The 20,849-nt window shown below is 38.3% G+C and overlaps 1 protein-coding gene across 14 annotated transcripts in view; it reads right to left on the bottom strand.

Annotated features, from left to right (window-relative positions):
* Positions 1–20,849, bottom strand: part of SYNE1 (spectrin repeat containing nuclear envelope protein 1) — a 477,690-nt gene that overhangs the window by 111,080 nt on the left and 345,761 nt on the right. For 11 of the 14 annotated variants that reach the window (XM_049653080.1, XM_049653082.1, XM_049653085.1 and 8 more), the window contains 8 exons: positions 20,506–20,615; positions 15,658–15,814; positions 12,577–12,708; positions 12,225–12,380; positions 11,457–11,666; positions 6,543–6,644; positions 1,853–1,972; positions 16–216 (listed from right to left, as the gene is read on the bottom strand). In XM_049653080.1, coding sequence (XP_049509037.1) covers positions 16–216; positions 1,853–1,972; positions 6,543–6,644; positions 11,457–11,666; positions 12,225–12,380; positions 12,577–12,708; positions 15,658–15,814; positions 20,506–20,615 — 1,188 coding nt within the window. The remainder of the gene's footprint in view (positions 1–15; positions 217–1,852; positions 1,973–6,542; positions 6,645–11,456; positions 11,667–12,224; positions 12,381–12,576; positions 12,709–15,657; positions 15,815–20,505; positions 20,616–20,849) is intronic. The other 3 variants (XM_049653090.1, XM_049653091.1, XM_049653089.1) reach the window with 1 other exon arrangement.

Raw genomic sequence — 20,849 nt, forward strand, 5'->3', positions numbered from 1 at the left:
TCTGTCCCTTTTTACCTTATGTTTGTCAAGCAGTTGTTGAATTTCCTCCTTGGAAGACACAATGATTTTCTGGTCACCCGCCATCTTCTCCTGTCCAGTCTCCAGCAGGTCAGCCAGATCTTGCAGGGCCCTTTCGTACTGACTCTTGAGGGCAAGATTCTGGTTCAGACTACTCCGCCAGGAGCCAATGGTCATCATTAGTTCATCATACATGTCCTATGAAACAGAGACCATGATACTCACTCTCAGGTCATGTGCTGGCCCTTCTCTGAAAAGCATACTCCCTCCCAAGACCACAACCCAACCAAAAATACTCCTTCAGGTATCTGATTGATGGTGATGCTCTGTATGAAAGGCTCTGCCTGCCTTTCTCATGAGCCTCTTTGAAAACTTCCTTCAAAAGGAGGTAGATTCGACAGCTCTCTTCTCAGGATGTCAGGAGTTTATGGTGCGACGTGGGGTTGAAATGTTGAAAAGTTGTTTGTGTGGCTGAGGGACACGTAAACGTAATTCTAATTTTTTATAATGTTCTTAACATTTACATAGTGTTAGAGTCATTGGCTGTAGCATCTTTCATATTTTGTCTGCTACAGAATAATCAGATTTTGGACTATTCCCTAAATAAAGAGCTAGAGAAACAGAGGAGGTTAATGTGAGCAGAAGGACTTTAGGACTTAAAAAGGCAATGTTTTTGCCAAATGTGGTGGAGTAAATAACTATTTAAACTGGAAAGACATTTTAGGAGATGATGATACACCAAACACAAAATTTATTTGAACCATATGGACCTGATTAACGTATCATATTAAGGTTTCGCGGGCCAAAATGGTTCAATCTGGAAAAGTTCAACTTCAATGCCTATTTACAACTATGACGTTTGACTCTTACACCTGACATTTAAGCACTGTTGGAAAACCGTCTGAGTGCAAAGTGGGGGCTGTGGGCTAGTGACATTATGAAAAGTGAGATAATGGGATGAGACAGTTAAAATAAAAATGTTCTTTTTAAAATAAGAGCTATTTTATTTTCAAAAAAGGAAGAACTTGTGACCCTGTGCTGGAGTTAATGCTATTAATCCCCAACAGCTCTGTAACAAGCATGCGGAGAAAAGTTAACATGTGTGTATCACTTTTTCTTAATGTAATTTAACTCTGTTGCCCATCAAATGCTCAAGTTTGCCGGTCTAATATCCCAGGTTCTCCCGACCACCCCCGGGGGTCGGATTTTTGCCTAATCTAAGAAAGCCAATTAAGCCCAAATCATTTCCTATTCCAGGAGGAAACTGGGAACTCTGCTGAGATCTCAACTACATTCTAGTTTAATTTTTTTTGTTGTTCTGGAATTGAAACGCTGTCTTTCTCCCATTCAAACATGTATGAAAGATTAACTATAGTTTTGAACACCTGAGAAAAATTACTTTCTAAAAAGTCTTAGTTTGAGCATTTTTTGCTTTTAAAACAGTTTTCTCAGGTAGACTATAATACAGGGTAAATATCCCTCTTTTAACTTTTCTAGGTAGGATTTATAATTCTTATATTTTCTAGAGTAGAAAATAATATGCCACAACTACCCTATACCACAATGCTTAGCCATTGGAATAATAATAAAGCAAATATCAGAAAAAGAATCTTGGAAGTATGAGAATACAATTTATTTCATTGCATTAAATACGGTGAAAGTTTCAGAAAATTTCCTATTTTCTGAAACTTTCACCATATTTAGGACAAAGATTAGGAATGAAATGACATGAATTTTATGGAGAGAAACCAAGAAAATAAACAAAATAATTTTTTTCTTGATGTCCAGTTAGGATGTATCATCGAAGCTGAATGCTATTAGTAGAAAACCATACCTGAAGTTTGGACAGTTCCTGCATGGAAGGCTGCTCAATCTGCAACTTGTCACCACGCTTTTTTAATTCAATGATTTCTGCATCCAATTCCTTTAGCCCATCTTCAGCCTGTTGTATTGCCTATGTAAGATTTAAGAAATTTCATTAGAACTCCCACAACTCCCCACGCACAATGTGATTATTGTATCTATTTGTTCTTGCCTTCACATCAAACTTTTTCAATGCCTACAAAAAGACTCCTTTCAATACAGCATAAAACCATGACCATCTAGTATGCAGAAAACAGAAGGAGGCCCTACACCACAGTCAGCTGACTTACAGGTAAGGAGGCAGGAGGGACTTCATGTGAAGGGTTGGGAGAACAATGGCTTGCTTAAACAAATAAGGGAATTTGTGAACAGCAACACCTAAAAGAGAAGCCTGCCTTAGGACATGGTTAGCAAAGGTGTTTGCCCGAGATTTTCTAGGGGAACAGGTTCTGATCTCCTGAAATGCAGTTTAAGCATCCTTGGAGAGAGATTCAGCAAGGCAAAAGGACAATATGTCAGCGTGGTCTCTGCTTAGTGGAAAAGCAAGCAATCAACAGCTATTACAGTGGCCCCTGGTGCTAAGCCTTCTCTTCCCAGTGTGAGGTCTGTAGAAGTGGAACACGCTCTCACCCAGGCCTTCAAGGAGCTTACAGTCTGGTTAGGAAGCCAGAGTAAACAGAGCAAAACAAAACAAGGGTGAATCCAATCAGGTACTCAACTCGCGGTAACTCATCCCCGTTAGAGGAGTTTGGAGAAGGGGGACAGCACTGGATCCTGGAGCAGGCTAAGTAGACTTTTGCAAGAAACACAACGTCAGTTGCCCTGAAGGATGAAAAGAACATGGACTCCAGATGGCAGATGAAACATATGCATCTTGCTTTCTCTTTCCTGAATCCCCTCTACAAACAGCAAATATTTTGTTTACCCACCTCCCCCCACCCACCCAAATCTACAAGGATAAAGAAACAGGAAAGAAGACAGTACCAGCAAAATTTTGAAAGCTGGAATTCAGGATACATGATAACTGACTTAAGAAATCCGAGAAAGTGTGGGGCGCCTGGGTGGCTCAGTCGGTTAAGTGTTGGACTTTGGCTCAGGTCATGACCTCATGACTCGTGGGTTCGAGCCCCGCGTCGGGCTCTGTGCTGACAGCTTGGAGCCTGAAGCCTGCTTCTGATTCTGTGCCTCCCTCTCATCTATCTCTCTCTGCCCCTCCCCCTGCTCACACTCTGTATCTCTCTCTCAAAAGGAAATAAACATTAATTTTTTTTTTTAAAGCAAGAAATCTGAGAAAGACGAATCCTAAACTCACAGGAGATCTACATCACCAGGCTTACAGCAACAGGAGTCTCCAGAACTCCGGGTGGGTAGGATGGGGAGCCAAACAAAGAGGGCGGGTAAAAAAAAGCTGCTTAAAGAGCAATTATGTTCCCCGAGCCCCTTTCTCAATCCACACTGCCCCTTTCCTTCCCGGAGAAAGATAGGGAGTTCATTTTCTAGAGAAGGTGGAAGAGATAGTCTCTGGAATGAGGGGGAACCAGTTGCAGATTTGAGTACTTGATGGAAAACAGAGAGATACATGACTGAATGCCCACAGAAAGCTACATGGGGAGCCCTGGCATCTTCTAGAGTACTGCAGCCTGGATTTTCCGATAAATAGCCCACACAATTCAGTAATTCTCAAAACTGTCAAGCCACATCCATACACAAAGTTCTCTGTCAGCTGTTTAGTTCTCCATCCTAAATGTGAAGAGACAACAAAGATTTCCATAATCTCAGAAGCCTCTAACACAAAAGATGGAGACTAAAGTAAACAAACAAATAAAAGCAGGCTGGAGGGAGACAGACCATACAGGAAAAATAAAACTTGAGCCAAAAAATCATAATCTATCCAGAGAGGCTACAAAAGATAATGCATCTATTAGAAAAAGAACAGAATAAAGGATTGTTCACAGACCAAAATGAGCTCAGGGAAAATTAAACACATGAGAGCAGAAATACAAAACTCCCATAGAAACGTATAGAGTTGAAATCTAGGAAGTCTTCCAAAATATAGAGCAAAATATCTCTTAACAACAACAACAAAAAAAAAATTAAAAGACTGGACCAGAATATCCAACATCTGCATAAAAAGAGTTTCAGAAAGGGAGACAGATCAAATGGAGAAATAAAAAATATTAAATCAATCATTAGACAACTTTCCAGATGGAAAGAGGAAAGCTGTTAAATCAAAACAGCCTACGGAATGCCCAGCCCAGTGGATAAAACAGACCCTTTCCCAGGAGTGCCACTGTGACATCTTTGGGAATCAGAACAATTTTAGGTTCCTCAAGCCAACACCAGAAGCTAGAAAACAATGAGGCAAAAGCCTCAAAACTCTATAGAAAACTGATTTCCAAGCAAGAATTTTATAGTGAGCCAAGCTATCAGTAAAGTGTGAACATAGTATAATAATATTTTCAGATATGCAAACTATCAAAAAATGTATCCAGTATGCATCCTTTCTTAGTAAGGATATGTACTAACAAAACAAGGAAGCCATACAATAAAGACAGACTTGAGACTCAGAAAAGAAAAGATCCAACAGAGGGAGAAGTGACGGAAATTCTCAGAATAATGGTAAAGGGAGGTCCCTGGAAGTCAGGCTTATGGGGACATGTCTGTTCAAGATCAGAATGACATGGCTCAAAAGATGAATATACCGAGAGGTGTCACTCTCATGCCTCCTGCTATTATTACCTTTTTAACCGAGGGTAGGATGGAATTAGCACATTTTCCCCCTTATTCAGCTTTCCCCTTATTCAAAAAAATGGTATAGTTATTTATTTTTATCTGTGGAATTCACTTTAGTGATATTGGTCAATAATTAGTAAAAAATGTTACTTGTGATCATACATATCCTATATTTCACATTAGAAATTCAAGGAAAATTGGGGCGCCTGGGTGGCTCAGTCAGTTGAGCGACCGACTTCGCCTCAGGTCATGATCTCACAGTTTGTGAGTTTGAACCCCACGTTGGGGTCTGTGCTGACTGCTCAGAACTTGGAACCTGCTTCAGATTCTGTGTCTCCCTCTCTCTCTGCTCCTCCCCTGCTTGCGCTCTGTCTCTCTTTTTCTCAAAAATAAAATAAACATTAAAAAAAAAAAGAAATTCAAGGAAAACCATCACTATAGTTGCTGAAATCTTTTTTTTTTTTTTTTGGAATCAGGTATGTTAAAAGCCAAAAAATTTTAAAAAAGTATAAATTTTAAAAAGTTCCTTTTAGGTAGAAGATAGGACACAGAAGAATGCTTTTTAATTTGGGGAAAATGAGGGATTTAAAAAACAGATGAAATTATGATCGAGAAAAATGGACATTCACATATAGTTTTGCAAATTATTTTAGGTGAAGTCTCCCATGGATGGACAGATAGATCTAGCTTTCTATCTAGAGAAATATTTCAGGGCATCTGTATCACAAATAATTCTCTGTAGTCTACTCATAGAACCCTTAGAGGTCTACTGAAATTAGGTTAAGAAATTCCATTAAAACACACACTTTTCAAATTATTTAGCTTATGAAATGGGAGATACTATACAAAACATCCTTTCCATTTCTTTTCTCCTCCTTGTTTTCAGTGACATCACACTAGTTAGAATTCTCCTTCCTTCTCATCAGTGCAGCTCAGTGAAGCCTCTTGAAGTGTATCTTGCTTCCTGACCTGGCAATGTCCTGTCCACCATCCAGGAGCAGGATCTGGCCTTGACATTCACTTTCACCTTCAAACATCCCCAGTGACTCTCCACTGCCAGTGGTCTCCAAGGTGAGTGCAAGTACCCAAAAAAGTGTATGAGATGATTTGTGAGGGTGAAACGCTAGGTCTTTCATTTATATTCAACCATATTCTCTCGAATTTTCATTTTTGTGTGTGTTTTCTAACACAGTACCTGCTTATAACTCATAAATAAGTAAACACACAAATACTTGTGGTGTGTGCTGATCTTTTTAACTAATGAGATATGCAATCAATAAAGTTCAGAGAAAAGTGAAGAAAGTCCAAATATTCTGACATGCTAAAGAATCTACAAGCTGCCACAAATGTACTCATCCAAACTTATTTCCCCTCCGTTGTTTTCATTCATCATAAAGTCAGCTAAATAGGATTCCTTGCTTTTCTCCAGAAGTGCTCTGAATTGTCTAACATTTATGCCTTTTTTCTTGCTGTCGTCTTTACTTGGACATCTTTCTTCCCAGTCTCTGTGTGCCCAAACTTCTCAGTCTGGTTCAAATTTTCCTTTACAAAATTCCCCCGATCCTACCCTGCTGGAGGCAATCTTCCCTTCTTCTGAATGTCCATTAGTGCTTCATTGGAATCGCCCCAGGACAGTTTGACTTTCTGTCCTAGGTCTTTGAGGCTCATGTCTAATCTCAGTGTTAGGTGGCAAACTTCTTCGGGTCAGCATCTGTCACTGACACCTCTAGCCATCTCCTATTCCCTAGTTCCATACAGAAGCGAGGGACAGATTCCACGGAACCTGGCCAGTCACTCAAACCCAGCACTTAAAGACAAAATGTATGACCAACAAAAATGCTGTCATGAGCCATTAATCTTTCATACAATATTTGAAATGTCTTAGTAAATCAGATTTCCTCTCTGCATTCACTCTTCTGTGTAAGTACCTCAATTTGCTCTGCCACGGGCTGTTCAAACACATTTGCCAGTTTCTGCAGAATGATGTATTTGCTGTCGGCCAGTGATGTACACAGCACCTTCAGATCATTCTAAAGAGGAAAGTAAACAGGGAGAATTAACATGTCTAACAGGGAATCCGAAACGGTTGTAAATATTACACGCATTCTTAGAAATAACATACAGGTGTAGGAATTTAATGCCCAAAAGAAACAATACTGTCCTGTGGGAAGGAAAAAGAACTGGTGACAATTTATCTTAAAGTGTTAAATGGGCTTTTAAAGAATTTACCGTTTCCAACACAACACAAATGGAAATTGGGTATGCAAATAAAAGGCAATACTAGTCACCCTAATCTTCTTGACATGTTTGAAATAAAGGTGCACATTTAAACACTGTAGTGGAAATATCACACTAAAGACTTCTATTTACTAAAACTGCCTATAGGTGTTACCCTTATTTGGGAAAAAATGTGATTCTTAAGAATACTATAATTCCTTTCTCCCCCTCTCCCCTCATTCACTCTCTCACTTCCTTTTTTCTCCTATTTTCAGAGAATTTGCACAAGCTTATAAAAAGCCACCCAGAAATGTAGAAAATAAATCTTATCCACGATGACCAAAGACATATGAAAAGACAACACAAAAAGACCTTAGCAAAGGCTTTTGTTCATAAAGATTACTCACTTGAAAGTCCAAATATATTTATGTTGCGTTATAGTTATACGAAAAGAAAGATAACGATCACAATTTTGGTGCTCAGTTCTACAGGGAATAATGAATTGGAACAAACTTGGAATGATACAATTTCTAGTTTTTCTCCCTGAAATGTCAGCAAATAAGCTTCTGTTTCTTATTGGTCAGCAAACATATATGATGGGCTGGCTGTTTGGCAGAGGATGAGGTTAGACTCATCACGTCCCCTTCACCGGGAGCTGACGATACATATATGAGGACGCATCACCAAGATGCAAAAATCTGACCATCTACAAGAAGGATAATCACACCAAGAAAGAAAAAACATCTTTCAGGATGTGTGCCAGCCTTGTAACACAAAATTCAAGGCTAGAAAACAAAACAGTGAGTGAATTATGCAGTAAAATTTTAAAAAAGAAAAAAGAAAAAAAAATTACACTGAACACGAACATTGGAGAAAAGCATTAGATCCTAAGAGGGAATAATTGTCACTCACCAAAACCCAAACCAGTCTGCAAACCTAGTTGTGGATTCACTAGGAGACTGTTATAACAGCCCCGGAAAAATGATGCCAGAAACAAGGTTTCTGCTTATGAATTATAGCATTGTTTGTATTATTTAACTGTGCTCAGGGGGAGGCCATGTGGGCCATTAGAATGATGACATATTTATCTGTTTGTATGCCTAGGAAAAGATGTTTTCCATTCATTTGAACAGATTCAAAAGAAAAAGTCTTTACTAGCTACATATATTTAGAACATTAACGCAGTTCTTCTAAATGAGTAGATAAGTGTAAATAATGTATCATGAGTTAGAAACGAAGATTGTGGGGGCGCCTGCTGGTTCAGTTGGAAGACCATGCGACTTGATCTCAGAATTGTGAGTTTGAATCCCACATTGGGTATGGAGAGTACCCAAATAAATACTTAAAAAAAAGAAAGAAATGAAGATTGTGGATATATTTCCTGTACATCATGTTTACACATTTAATAGCATATTTTCTGCCTTAATTTTATTCTACTCAAGGTAATGGAAAACTGAGTTCACATTTCTGGAGGCCTCACTAATTACTGGCAGGAGCCAGTCAAGAAGACAGTAAGGCAGATAATATGACTGATTTAAAAATTACTAAATAAAAGACTTTAGGAGGTATTAATAACCATATGAATGCTGACATTTTCTTAAAAATGAAAATCCAAAGACTGTAACCATTTTTTGTTACTACACGTGGAACACAGCAGGACAGTTAAGGTAGGTCTACATTGCACACATATCAGACATCACAAGCTTTATTATACAGTCATTGGCATTGCTTATAGGACATAAAGAGGCAGGACTCTTGCTTTTTGACAAACAGGTATACAGAAGGTTTTGAGTTTTATGTGCCGCCTCACCCATTTATAAAGAATTCTTTCATTTTTTCAGTTTTTAAATAACTTAAAATACTCAATTATAAAAATGTCCACTAAATTTATTTGGGGTTAAGTCTATAGGCAAAAACTTTTTTTAACAGACCAGTCGGTAACTGACTTGTGATTCCATGGAGATAAGATACATTTGCATTACATCAACACGTACTTCCAGACTGTCCGTGAGTATAGGATAATGTTCACATTCTGGCAAAAGCTAATACTCAAAAGTTAAATGGAAAACAAAGGCATATCATTCCATTAACTTCTGAGCACTGACAATATACCAGGTGCCTGGTGCAAAGTAAAACACAATGGTTTGTGACTTGACCTTTAATTACACTAGCCCTGGAACTATTTCTTTCCATTAAATTGGAACACAAACATTTTGAAATGTCAGTTGTTGTTCATGAGCTGGCCACCAACAAGTAGAAACTTGTTGGCAGGAGAAAAATAGAGAACATGATTTAAAGAGAATTTCATGATTACATGTTCTCCTCTTGGTTCTCTACGGAAAATCAGTTCCAGAGTGTTCATGCTTAGTTCATATTTTACTCTGACTGGCTATAATTACCAATAAAAATTTTAAAGTACTAAACACGCTATCATAGCAAATGTAATTTAAAAAGGGAAATATGCTTCCGAGTGATACACACATTTGTACTTTCAAACCCCCTCGCTCATGGCTGATAGACCAGAATGCTGTTGAAACTCAGTGTATTATTTTGGGCAAGGTGAATTTTAGAGTAATGAAACAAGATTCCATAAGTTGCCCGACAATTTTGCTGATTTTAGACAGATGGAGTATACCTGAAGATGCAATCAGATCTCACATCCAAAACAAAATACCCAAATAATCAACCCCAACTTTTCTGATTCCAAGTGGAATATGCTTTCCTCTCTACATACTACCCAACATAACCTACACACATATCTAGTCCAGGCCATTCCTCTAAGCCACAGACTTGGTAGCCAAATGTGTACTGTGATTCTTCACCTGAGTATCTTAATTCTATAGCCCATCTATGTCCAGCCAGTGACGCAGCCTTGCCCATTGGTCTATGGCACTGCTATCCACCAGACCTGCCAACCTGAGCCTCTCAGTGCCCTTTTTTCACATGCTCCATATCTAAACCACACACAAATGCACCCTTACTGATTCTGCCTTCAAAATAGATCTTGAATAGGAATACTATTCTCCATATCCCCTGTTGGCACCCTAACAATATAAAACATAAAAATATTCTTTGAGTCAACTCTTGGCTCTAGTTTTTATTTTTTTTAATTTTTTTTAATGTTTATTTACTTCTGAGAGAAACACAAAGAGAGAGAGAGAGAGAGAGAGAGAGAGAGAGAGAGTTGGGGAAGGGCAGAGAGAGAAGGAGATGCAGAATCTGAAGCAGGTTCTAGGCTCAGAGCTGTCAGCACAGAGCCTGACGCGGGGCTCGAACTCACAAACCATGAGATCATGGAAAGAGCCAAAGTCGGATGCTTAACCGACTGAGCCACCCAGGTGCTCCTTTGGTGGTTGAATAGTCTTGGAGAAGTAAGTGAACCTTTATATTGGTTTCAGATTCTACATGTGTTATAATGAATACTACTATTAACAACAATAACAAAACCTACTGAGTGCTTACTTTGTTTCAGACACTGTTCAAAGTATTTTACACATTTTAACTAACTTTATACTCACAAAATCCCAAGAGACAATTACTATGGGTGTGATTTAATAGCTGAGGACACTAAGGCAGCTAAGGGTATGTAGAGCGGTAGGTAACAAAGCCAGAATCTGAACCCAAGATGGTTGGTTTTAGAGACTACCCTTAATTTTTCTCTTCTAACTTTGCAAATGAATATTAGAACAATGCTTAGCTAATAGGTATGTTGTAAAGATTGAAGACAATAATATGTGTGAATTTTTTGTGTGAATAACAAAACAATACACAATTTTTTCTGGTAATTTTACTTTGTAGTTTTTAAGAATACAAACTGCTGGAAAGCAACGATAATTTGTCCCTCTAGATGAATGTCTAGAAAACTCCCTGTTTTGTGTCTGATGCTACTCTGGACATTTTAACAGTAATTTTTTACAAATCAAAATTTGTACCAAATTCTTGGCCCTAATTACATGTATCTATTTTATAAATCTTGTATGTTTGTTGAAAATAAAGCTCAATTAAAACTTAAGTATTCCTGAAGAATGCTTTTTATTAGGCATTAAAATCAACTCAAAGTTTATCAGTGGCTTTTTGCATTTGCTGAAGTTTACAGTCAAAGGAAAAGTTTCATAAGCAGACAATTACTCAGCTGGCATCAGAACTCTAGTCTAGGGCTGAAAGGCACGAAGTCTCCAGAGTTAGGATTGGGAAGTCACTGTACATTTTTAACACAGGTAGAAGTAACTAGGCCATGGTCACTTTCAATGGCTCCTACGCACTGGAGTCTGGGGTTCTGTACTGTGGCACTTCCTGATGTTTCTTTGGTCATATGTTTTTACACTTCACTATTATCATTTGGAAGTTATAACTATAGTCGTATGACTTATTGGTTGAATATAAAGTCCCTTTCAGCCCTTAGTTTGGTTGGCTGGTCTTCTCAATCCTCCATTCCTAGGAACATAAAACTCTTAGTGTTCTAATCCTAGGGTTCTATTCCCTTGTTTTTCTGTAATGTTCCTGCTCTTCAGGGTACATTTGTGGGGGGAAAAGTAAAGGTTTATACCATACCTCATTAAGACATCCTGCTTATTATTATCGAATATAGCTAGAGAATGGTCAAGTGTCTCTTGATAATGTCTTACCTGGAAATTTAGTATTTGCTGAAGTCTTTCCTTCATCTGATGACATCGCTGATTCACTACTGAGTCTAACAAGGATAACCGGCCCAAAAGACAACCCAAAGTGTCTTCAATAACATCTCGGTTATCACCATTCTCTGGAAATGCTTGGGAAAACAAGTTCTTGTTCTTATCCATTTCTTCAGACATTTCCTTAATATCTTTGGCAAGAGTCTAGGGTTGATAAAAGAGAAAGCATATTTCAATGTTTACATCCCAGAATTGATACACAAACCAAGTCATTTCCTCACAGAAAGCCCACTATATACATCTCCCTTACTATTCAGCAATAATTCTATCAAAGGCAAGATGAATCACTTTCACATCTATAAAGATTAGGCAAGTTGCTGTTGGAGAGATTTTTCTCAGAAACTTTACATCATTAGCTAATAATAATATGTCTTTGGTGAAAAATGAGATTTGTAAAGGGCTATTTAGAAACTCATACACTATTTTTTAGCCTGTGTTTCATATGCAGAAAATCTGTGATACACAACAAGTTTTTTACAAAGAGTCCTCCACTATTTTCCTCCTGCTACATACACAAGATAAAGAACGAACATGCAACTCATGAATACCTCTGGGAGCTTTTTACATTAGGCAGTTCTCTTCTGCGTTATGCTGCTTGGAAATAAGCCTGATTTGTACTTTACCAGAACTGCTTTATCCAATACCAAAACTTCAAGTGCTTTGTAATATCACATACTCACAGACCCCAGCTGCCAAACGTACCTCTTGGTTGAAGAGGCAAGCTTCGGTTTCTTCTGGTAAAAGTGCTGTGGCAACAAATAAGCGTTCCTCCACATCATCCAACCATGTAGAGGTAGCGGAGACCCCATCATATAACTTCTGTTCCAAGTGAATGTTCTGCCTCTTTGTCCCCCCGCCCTGAAAAAAGAGGGGGACACGGAATGAATCACAGTGTCTGAGGCATCAAAGAAAAATACCAGGATGAGATGCCATGGTGCAGCGGCTCTGCCTTTCAGGGCTAATCACTAGTGTAGGGTCTCTGCCGTTCATGCCCAAAGGTGGGCCAACCTCACGGAGACCAAGATGCATGAACAGACCAACAGTGTAGCCCTACCTGGGACGAGACCTCCTCAAACGCCTGGTTCAATCCATCCAGTAAAGACGTCACTGCAGATCTGTCTTGGGTCTGCCCATCCCCTTTGTACAGTGGCACGCCAGACAGGAGCCGATTTGGCCTGCTGTAGAGCTGTAGGTAAACAGGGGCACTTATTCAAGGGCCCACGTACTATGTTCGGGTTTCGTCATTTAGAATTGCACATTGAAGCAGATGCTGGAAAAACCGTCCTTATAGAAACCTCTTCTAGAGAAATAGAACTTCTTCAACATACCATGTCTTCTAACACATGGTGACCAAATTAACGGTAACATTTCCACTGATGGACAACAAACACACACACACACACAAACAACAACAACAAAACTAGTGGGAAAAATGCCTGAAATCTATCACAGCCTTCCTCTCAACTGGTCTTCTTGGTTTCAAACTACTCATGATGAAATCATCCCTTCTAGATACCAGACCTAGGCTGATGCCTATTCACTTCATCTCTCCTAAACTCTTACAGGCACACACAGTGTCTCCCTGACAAGGGCATGATACCGCTTACTACTCAAACTTTTGAATAATGTTTCCAAACAAACCCCGCTCCCATAATTTATAGAATGTCTCATTCTCACCTTGCCTTTCAGGCTGGTTACTCATTATCCTCTAAACATGCCCAACTCATTTCCTGCTGTAGCTAGAACATCCACCACAAACCCTTTAAAATCTATCACCTTAAATTCCACACCTACTACAATGGCTTTCTACTTTTTTTTTTTTACTTTGGCTTCCTTTTTAATTCCTGCTTATGGAGCCTACCATGGTTGCCTAATTTCTCAGAAATGTATAAACTATTTCCTTGGTTGGGTTACAGGTTCCTAGGAATGGGGGAGGGACTCGGAGTTGGACAGACCTGCATTCAAATCCCAGCTCTGCCTCTTTTCAGCCGCGAGACCCTGAGAAATCATCTAATCTCTTCAAGCCTTAGTTTACAGATCCACAAAGTAGAGATAAGGTCAACCTCACCGGAGTGTTGCTAGTAATAACACTTAATACACCAAATATACTCACTAAATGATCATCCCCTTTCTTGTTGGAAGCTCTCAAACTGCTTCTTCCTCACCTTTTCCCTCTTCACACCAAAGAGAAGAAAACCACCCAGGAGGCACTTAGGACAAATGACCAGTAATTACAGAAAGAAAGCACTCGAATGCAAAAAATGCTATAAAATAAAGTACATTCAATGCTTTCCTTTTCCAATTCCAAAGGGCAATGAGATATGAACCTGAACGTAAACTTCTAACTGTCCAGGAATCACGTGGGAATGTTGGTGGCAGCAGGCAGGGCCTTTCCGATAGGGTTACATGGAAGATGTTGGGGTGACCAAGGAATGGACAGAAAAAGTAGGTCTCTGAGGTAAGAGTGGGTAATGGAGGAGACACCCAGGAAGTCTGCAATGTTGGATGAATCACACAGATGCTTTAGGCTGGATGGACAATGGGTAGATTCCAGGGGTTGGGCGTTTAATGAATGGAAAATAGTAAGGAAACATGAATATGCCTACAAATGCCTTACATTTGTCTGACTTAGGATAGTCAGAAAAGACTGTAAATATCCCATATAGTCAAAGGCATGGGGAAATACTCTAACATGAAGGTGAGACAGAAGTCAAGTCCAGGAAAGCTACGTCAGGAATCAAGAATTCAGGCTGTAAGTGTCAGAAATATTTGATCAAGGATGTGAAGAAGGATTAATTTAAGCAGGTAGGAGGTCAATGCAAAAGGTATGAGGCACCACTTGTCAGGGGAGAAGATGATTCTGCGATAACTACCTCCACAGATGGAATGCTTTATGTTCCCCAGGGCTGGTGTTGGTGACTATTCCTGTGGACAGTGACAAAGAAGGCTCCTGGCCAGAGTAGAGGAGTAAGAAAGGGTGGCATGCCATAAGGGTTTGTGAAATGAGGTAGACAGGAATGGCTATGGAACACTAACACATGGTTCCCCACAGATAAGGGGACACACTGTGATCTTCAGGCCGTATCCTGAATATTACCGTATCTCAGGTAATCCTGACAAGCTGTACCTGCTTTATCGTGCCTGCTCTGTCAGCCCCTGCCTTTCCTTCCCCAGATGCCCTGCAGTTACTGACACCCTTTCACTTCTGGGTTCAGTCTCTCCCAGCCCTGAAGCTAGTCCTAGTCGGAGGAGTGCAAACAGCAGCTTCCTCAGATCCACAGTAAAGGACCTAGACTTTATTGTGATAATACTGGCATCAAAGAATGGCCCAGATGAGCACTGCTGGCCCAGGACCCAGGATTAGGCTTCTAGCTTCAAAATCCTGGGCCGTAGCTGTGGTAAATATTGCAGGCCTGCCTGGGTTCCCACCTTATGTACTAGCTCTCTCCAGGGTGGATTCCTCTGACTCTGAACTATTCTCTGGCTCTGCTTAGAGTGAACTAATAGCTATTATCTACCTGGAACCTTCTGTAGCTGTATTCAATTCCACTGGATGTGCCTTGCATGGTGAAACCAAGTCCAACATTACACAGTATCTACCCATCTTGGGAACAAGCCTACAGGTGGATCAGTGACCATTCTAGCTGACCACTGGCTTCTCCTTCCTCTTGGATCCACTGAGGTACCAATATGCTGCTCATTAAGATCTTCTGACACTATTAAATAGTGGGGACAGCAATGGAAAATAAGATAACTTGACCATTTACTTCCAGAAAATAACCAACTGTGTTGAGTTTCTCTTGTCCTAGATGTATGTATCCTTGATTTGCAACCCTAATTCTCAAGGTCGTGGAAAAAAAAGGGGGAAGTGCTAAAAATTTAATGGTTTATTCTAATGAGTCATCAGCTATTAATCATCTCTGAGAAAAAGAGTATCTAGAAATCAAATAAATGTCCACATATAAATACATAATTATTTAGGGAAATGTGAAATATGCTTGTTAAGAAAAATATGAATAACTTACATCTCATTTTAGAATTGATAATGCATAGATTACTGCACAGTTATATTCTATTTGCATAAGCTATCCATCTTTTGTATTGGTTAACATATAAAAGCAAAACGTTGGGATACCACTTGCTCTTGTTCCTGTTCCAGAACATTCTGTAGTAGTTTCTGCTTGGTACTAAATTCTTGATGTAGGCTTTCCCATTTCATTCTCATCTGGTCTTCAGAGGCTGATTTCTCCCCTTCCATCCCCAACTCCTGGGATAACACATCAGGTTTTTCGCTATTAGAAGAATAAATAATCTAAGTTTACAATGTGTGCAAAAAGGCATTAAGCTCTAGGAAACTTATTGTATATACTAAATCTGGCCTCTAAAATTGGAACTAGATTATTGTAGTCATTAGCTTACCCTTTAAAAATATCAGTTAAATAGAAAACTTGAGACAAATAAATGTATTCTCATATTAACTGAACTATGAGCACAATAATAACCCAACAATTCATTGAAAACAGCTCAGTATTAAAGAAAAAAAATAACTGTAACTTTTAGAATGTGAAAGGGTACATACAATTAGACTACTGTCCTTTAACAAACAGCCTGCAAAGTAATCTAAAAACTCTAAAAATGTTGCTTAGTCTATTGAGAGTTTTTATCCTGTGTCCAAAGAAAATGCTCCAGACAAGGTTTCAGGACATGGAATAGAAGTACAGAGGGTGGAAGGAAGGCACTGAAGTATCATCTTTAATGACAGGCAGCAGGTGGCATCAGAGAAGGACATCGGCTTTGGGGGTGCGACAGATCTGGGTGGGAATCTCTGCTCCAGCACATTAGATTTGTGATTTTGAGTAATCTGCTTCACTCCCCGGAGCCTCAATTATCTCCTCTTTACAATGAAGACAGTATCTATCTTGCAAAAATATGAGAATTACATTTAGAGAAGACAGGCATAATGCCTATGACCCTACCTCAAACATAATAGCCACTCAATAAATGGGACCTAATGATTACAGTCTGGGGGACCCAAGTTCCAGTAGATCCTCATTTGTCAGGAGTTTTAAAGACCTAACTAGAACCATGTCATCTGAAAGACATGCTAGATAGTAATTAATATTTTGACAGAACTTTTGCTTAAGTAAAAAAAAATAATAATAATAATAACAAGTTCATTGGCAGGATAATACTATACACTACCCCAAAGTCTACTCTTGTCAGAATAAGTAATGAATACAATAGTTTCTTTCGGTAAGTCTGTTGAAGTAAGCCTTTAAAAGTTATCTTGGAGCGCCTGGGTGGCTCAGTCAGTTAAGCGTCTGACTTCGGCCCAGGTCATGATCTCGCGGTTTGTGGGTTCGAGCCCCATGTTGGGCTCTGTGCTAACAGCTCGGAGCCTGGAGCCTGCTTCAGATTCTGTGTCTCCCCCTCCTCTGTCCCTCTCATGCTCATGCTCTGTCTCTCTCTCTCTCTCAATAATAAATAAATGTTAAAAAAAAATTTAAAGTTATCTATAAGGCTATAATGAGGATGTTCTACTTCTAGAATACAATAGAGAATCTCCCCCACCTGTGCACTTAGAGACACACAGGAAGGTTAAGTTCAACAACACTAATAATAGCAAAAAAAAAAAAAAAAAAAAGTAGCAGGAAGGTAAATGCCCAACATAAAAAAATGGGTGAACAAACTATTTTCACAAGATAAAATACTATTAAGCAGTTAAAATGAAAGAACTAGATCTATATGTATCAACATGGATTGATTTTAAAAAGTAATATTAAGTGAAAACGTGCTAAAATCAAGTTGGTATATCTAATTTTGTTTATCATATTAGTCTCTGGACTTCTCTGTGTGTTTTTTAAAAATGCTTTTTAAACAAAAAGCAAGTTTTAAATTTCTTACGAAATTGGATTTCTTTATTGTGATGTCTTTTGTAATGGCCTGTAATGCATCATTTTTAATTCATTTATATTTGCATAATAATTTGGTACAAAACCAGGGGATAGTAAATTTTTATATTGTTTTACTTAATCATTGACACATATAAAGTGCCACCAGCAAATCTGTCTTTGATTAGAACAAAGCCTTTCATTTCCCCTGAAAAATATTCTTTCCCTTTGATATTTATATTAATATCCAATTGAGTTTCCTTATCTTAGAAGGCCCCTCCATCAATGCTTCTGTATATCACGTCGTACTTATTCTTTACATATTAAATTTGTACCCATGAAGCAAGCCATGCCCCTCCCATTGGGGTTTTCTTACATAAACCAATTCATATATGATAGTCTTAGAAATCAGCTAATAAGTTAAAGTCTGAATACAAGTTTTATTTTCCCTAGCAATGTTATTTTGCTCTTTTAAAAAATACATATATATTTTTTTGGTTTCTGGGTATTGCTTAATTTACATTTGTTTGTTTGTTTGTTTGGCTTATTTACCCAGAGGCTTGAAGCGCATGGCTGAACTGTAATCAAACAGACTGACGTTTCGAAAGATTTTGTATAAAACTTTAAAAATTTATAATCAGTCTGTAAAGTGCATCTTGTGTATAAAGCAGTATTGCCCTGCAAATTTCTCTTTAAAATATTTTTGTATTTGAGACAGGAATTTATAGTTGTTTGTCTTTCACTTGGGCCCTTTCCAAAGCTAAAGGCCAAGGAAAGAAAAATATCATGGCAAGAAAGTTACAGAAGATTCCTACTTCTGCTTTTTGTGACTGTTCATATGATGAGGAGGCTATGTGTGAATGGGTTCTTTGTAAAAATATGATTTGGCAAAAATATTCAGAAAATTATGAAAGATGAATAAATGTTTTAGAAGAATTGGAAACAGAATAGAAAATGAAAAGTGAAGGCAAGTCTTGACTTAGAGTCAGCATGGAAGGAACAGCATTTCTCCTTTTGGATTTATACAGTCACACGTATTTATGGCTTCATCAGCATTTTTAAGCATGATAAACAATCAAGATTTTTAAAACTCCTTTATTATTTTAACACAATTTTTACAGTTTCAAGGGTATTTTAATGGAATTCCTGACTATCGATGTCATAATAGTTTCCATTTGTACTCTTTTAAATTGATATATATTTGTTTTATCAATATTTTTACTTTTTGTTTCATTTTTCTTTTCTTGAATGACATACTAATTCCTATATATTTTGTCATAATGTCTATTGCAATTGCCTTGTAGTTTGGTTTCTATCATTTGCATGTGTAAATATACACATATATACATATAGTCAACACTGATGTTATATGTCAGTAACATTACATGAGCGTTGACTAAACTGCAAAAAAAAAAAAAAAAAGAAAAATCTCCAATTCTATCCTCTCCAAAGTCAGTTGGGTTTTTTTGTTTGTTTGTTTGTTTGTTTTGAGAGAGAGAAAGCTTGAGAGTGGGGGAGGGGCAGAGCCAGAGGGGGAGAGAGAGAATCCCAAAGGGGCTCCATACTACCGGCGCAAAGTGCAATGAGGGACTCGAACTCACAAATTGTGAGATCATGACCTGAACCCAAGTTGGATGCTTAACCAACTGAGCCACCCAGGCGCCCCTCCAAAGTTGGTTTTGATAATCTACATTCTATAGTCTATTTTTTGCCCACACATGTACTATACATACAATTTTATAACATATTTCAACTTAGAATCACATACACATTTTCTGGTATTGTTATATAATTTTTTGTTAAGATTACATATGCATAAAATTTTTCCTAGGCTTTTTTATACTGGTAGGTATTTCCATCTTTTCTATTATTTGGTATTATAAATAATATTTCAAAAGTCATCTCCATAATATGTATTTCCCTCCTTTAGGTTATTTCCTCCAAATAAATGTTCAGAAACAACAACACTGGAGTCAGTGGAGTTAAAGCTAGTTGCCACATTATGGTTGTCAAAGGATACTACTAAATTATAACCTTTATAATACATGAACACAGAGGTTTCGCTGAAACTTACTTTTAATGTTTTGGAATTTAAACTTTCCATACATATTCTCTCAGTTGTATCTACTGCTTTCGTAACCCTTCTAAAATGGAGGTGGTCGATTATCACTCTAATCCTAGAGATGAGCAAACTGAAGTTCAGAGTTGAGTTACTTTTCCACAGTAACATCTGTAGAGCTGGTGTAAAACCCAGACCCGACTCAAAACGCAGGGAGATTTCAACTCTGCTTGTGGTTCCTTTTCCTTCCTGCCTTTTAAACCAGCATCTTCAAGTTGAAAATTCTCCAACTTCCTTAATTTTTCTTTTAACACTTTTCTGTGTATGAGACTTTCAGTCTCACATTCCAAACCAGTTCTCAAAACTCAATGACTTTCCATGTAGAAGTTATAGACACACATCATCAAGAAAAATCAAGACATTTAGAAGGCACATACATGCATGTATTTTTCAGAGTGATGCTGGGATAGACAAGTTCTTTTACAGAAAACACTTTTGCAGTTGGTTATAATCGTTGAGTTGGAAACACACTGGACCTGATTTTAGAATGCATTTCTTATTTGATTCTAAAAAATTAACTTAGGGTGCCTGGGTAGCTCAGTTGGTTAGGCATCTGACTGTTGATTTTGGCTCAGATCACGATCTTGCATTTGTCAGATAAAGCCCCTGGCTCAGTGCCGAACCTGCTTAGGATTCTCTATCTCCCTCTATCCTTCTGCCCCTCCCCTGCTCATGCTCTCTCAAATCAACAAACTTTAAATAAATAAATAATAAAAAATAAAATCATAAGCATCTTCTTTGGATAGACATGCTCAGCATCCTGGAAAGAGGGTAAACAAGTCGGCCATCAGCCATCATAATTACTAGCTACACTCACGCTGCACAGCAAAGGTTCTAAATGCAAGTAAATTTAATATCATAAAGTGAAAACAAAATGCCTAAATTTTCGCAGATGCTTAAAATAAAGTTTTGAGTGAGACGTTTACATTTCTTCCAATCAGGGCAAGTTGGGAGAAAGTGTTTTGAAACATACCCAATGCCAGCAGAGGTCTCTGCAGCTGAGTGTTGGGTGAGAATTTCCTCTCCACGACTGGCTACTGACCGCAGGAGGCTCTTCTGCTCTGCTAATTCCTGTTCCAACTCCTGCTCAAGGAAAAGGAGAAATGAAAACATTAGGTACTTTGTGATTGTTCCCTATAATCATGGTTCTATGTCTCGAAAATTCTCAGACAACTCCTGTAGTTAAGTTTACAAGTTTGGACGTTGCATAAAAGGTGTGGTTTAGATAAATGCACAAACATGCCTCCAAAATACTCTATACCTTTCTCTGACTTTGATAAAAGATATCCGAAAAATCCTGTGGCGGGGGGGGGGGGG

This window comes from Panthera uncia (genome assembly GCF_023721935.1).
Source record: "Panthera uncia isolate 11264 chromosome B2 unlocalized genomic scaffold, Puncia_PCG_1.0 HiC_scaffold_24, whole genome shotgun sequence".
NCBI classification, from domain to species: Eukaryota; Metazoa; Chordata; class Mammalia; order Carnivora; family Felidae; genus Panthera; species Panthera uncia.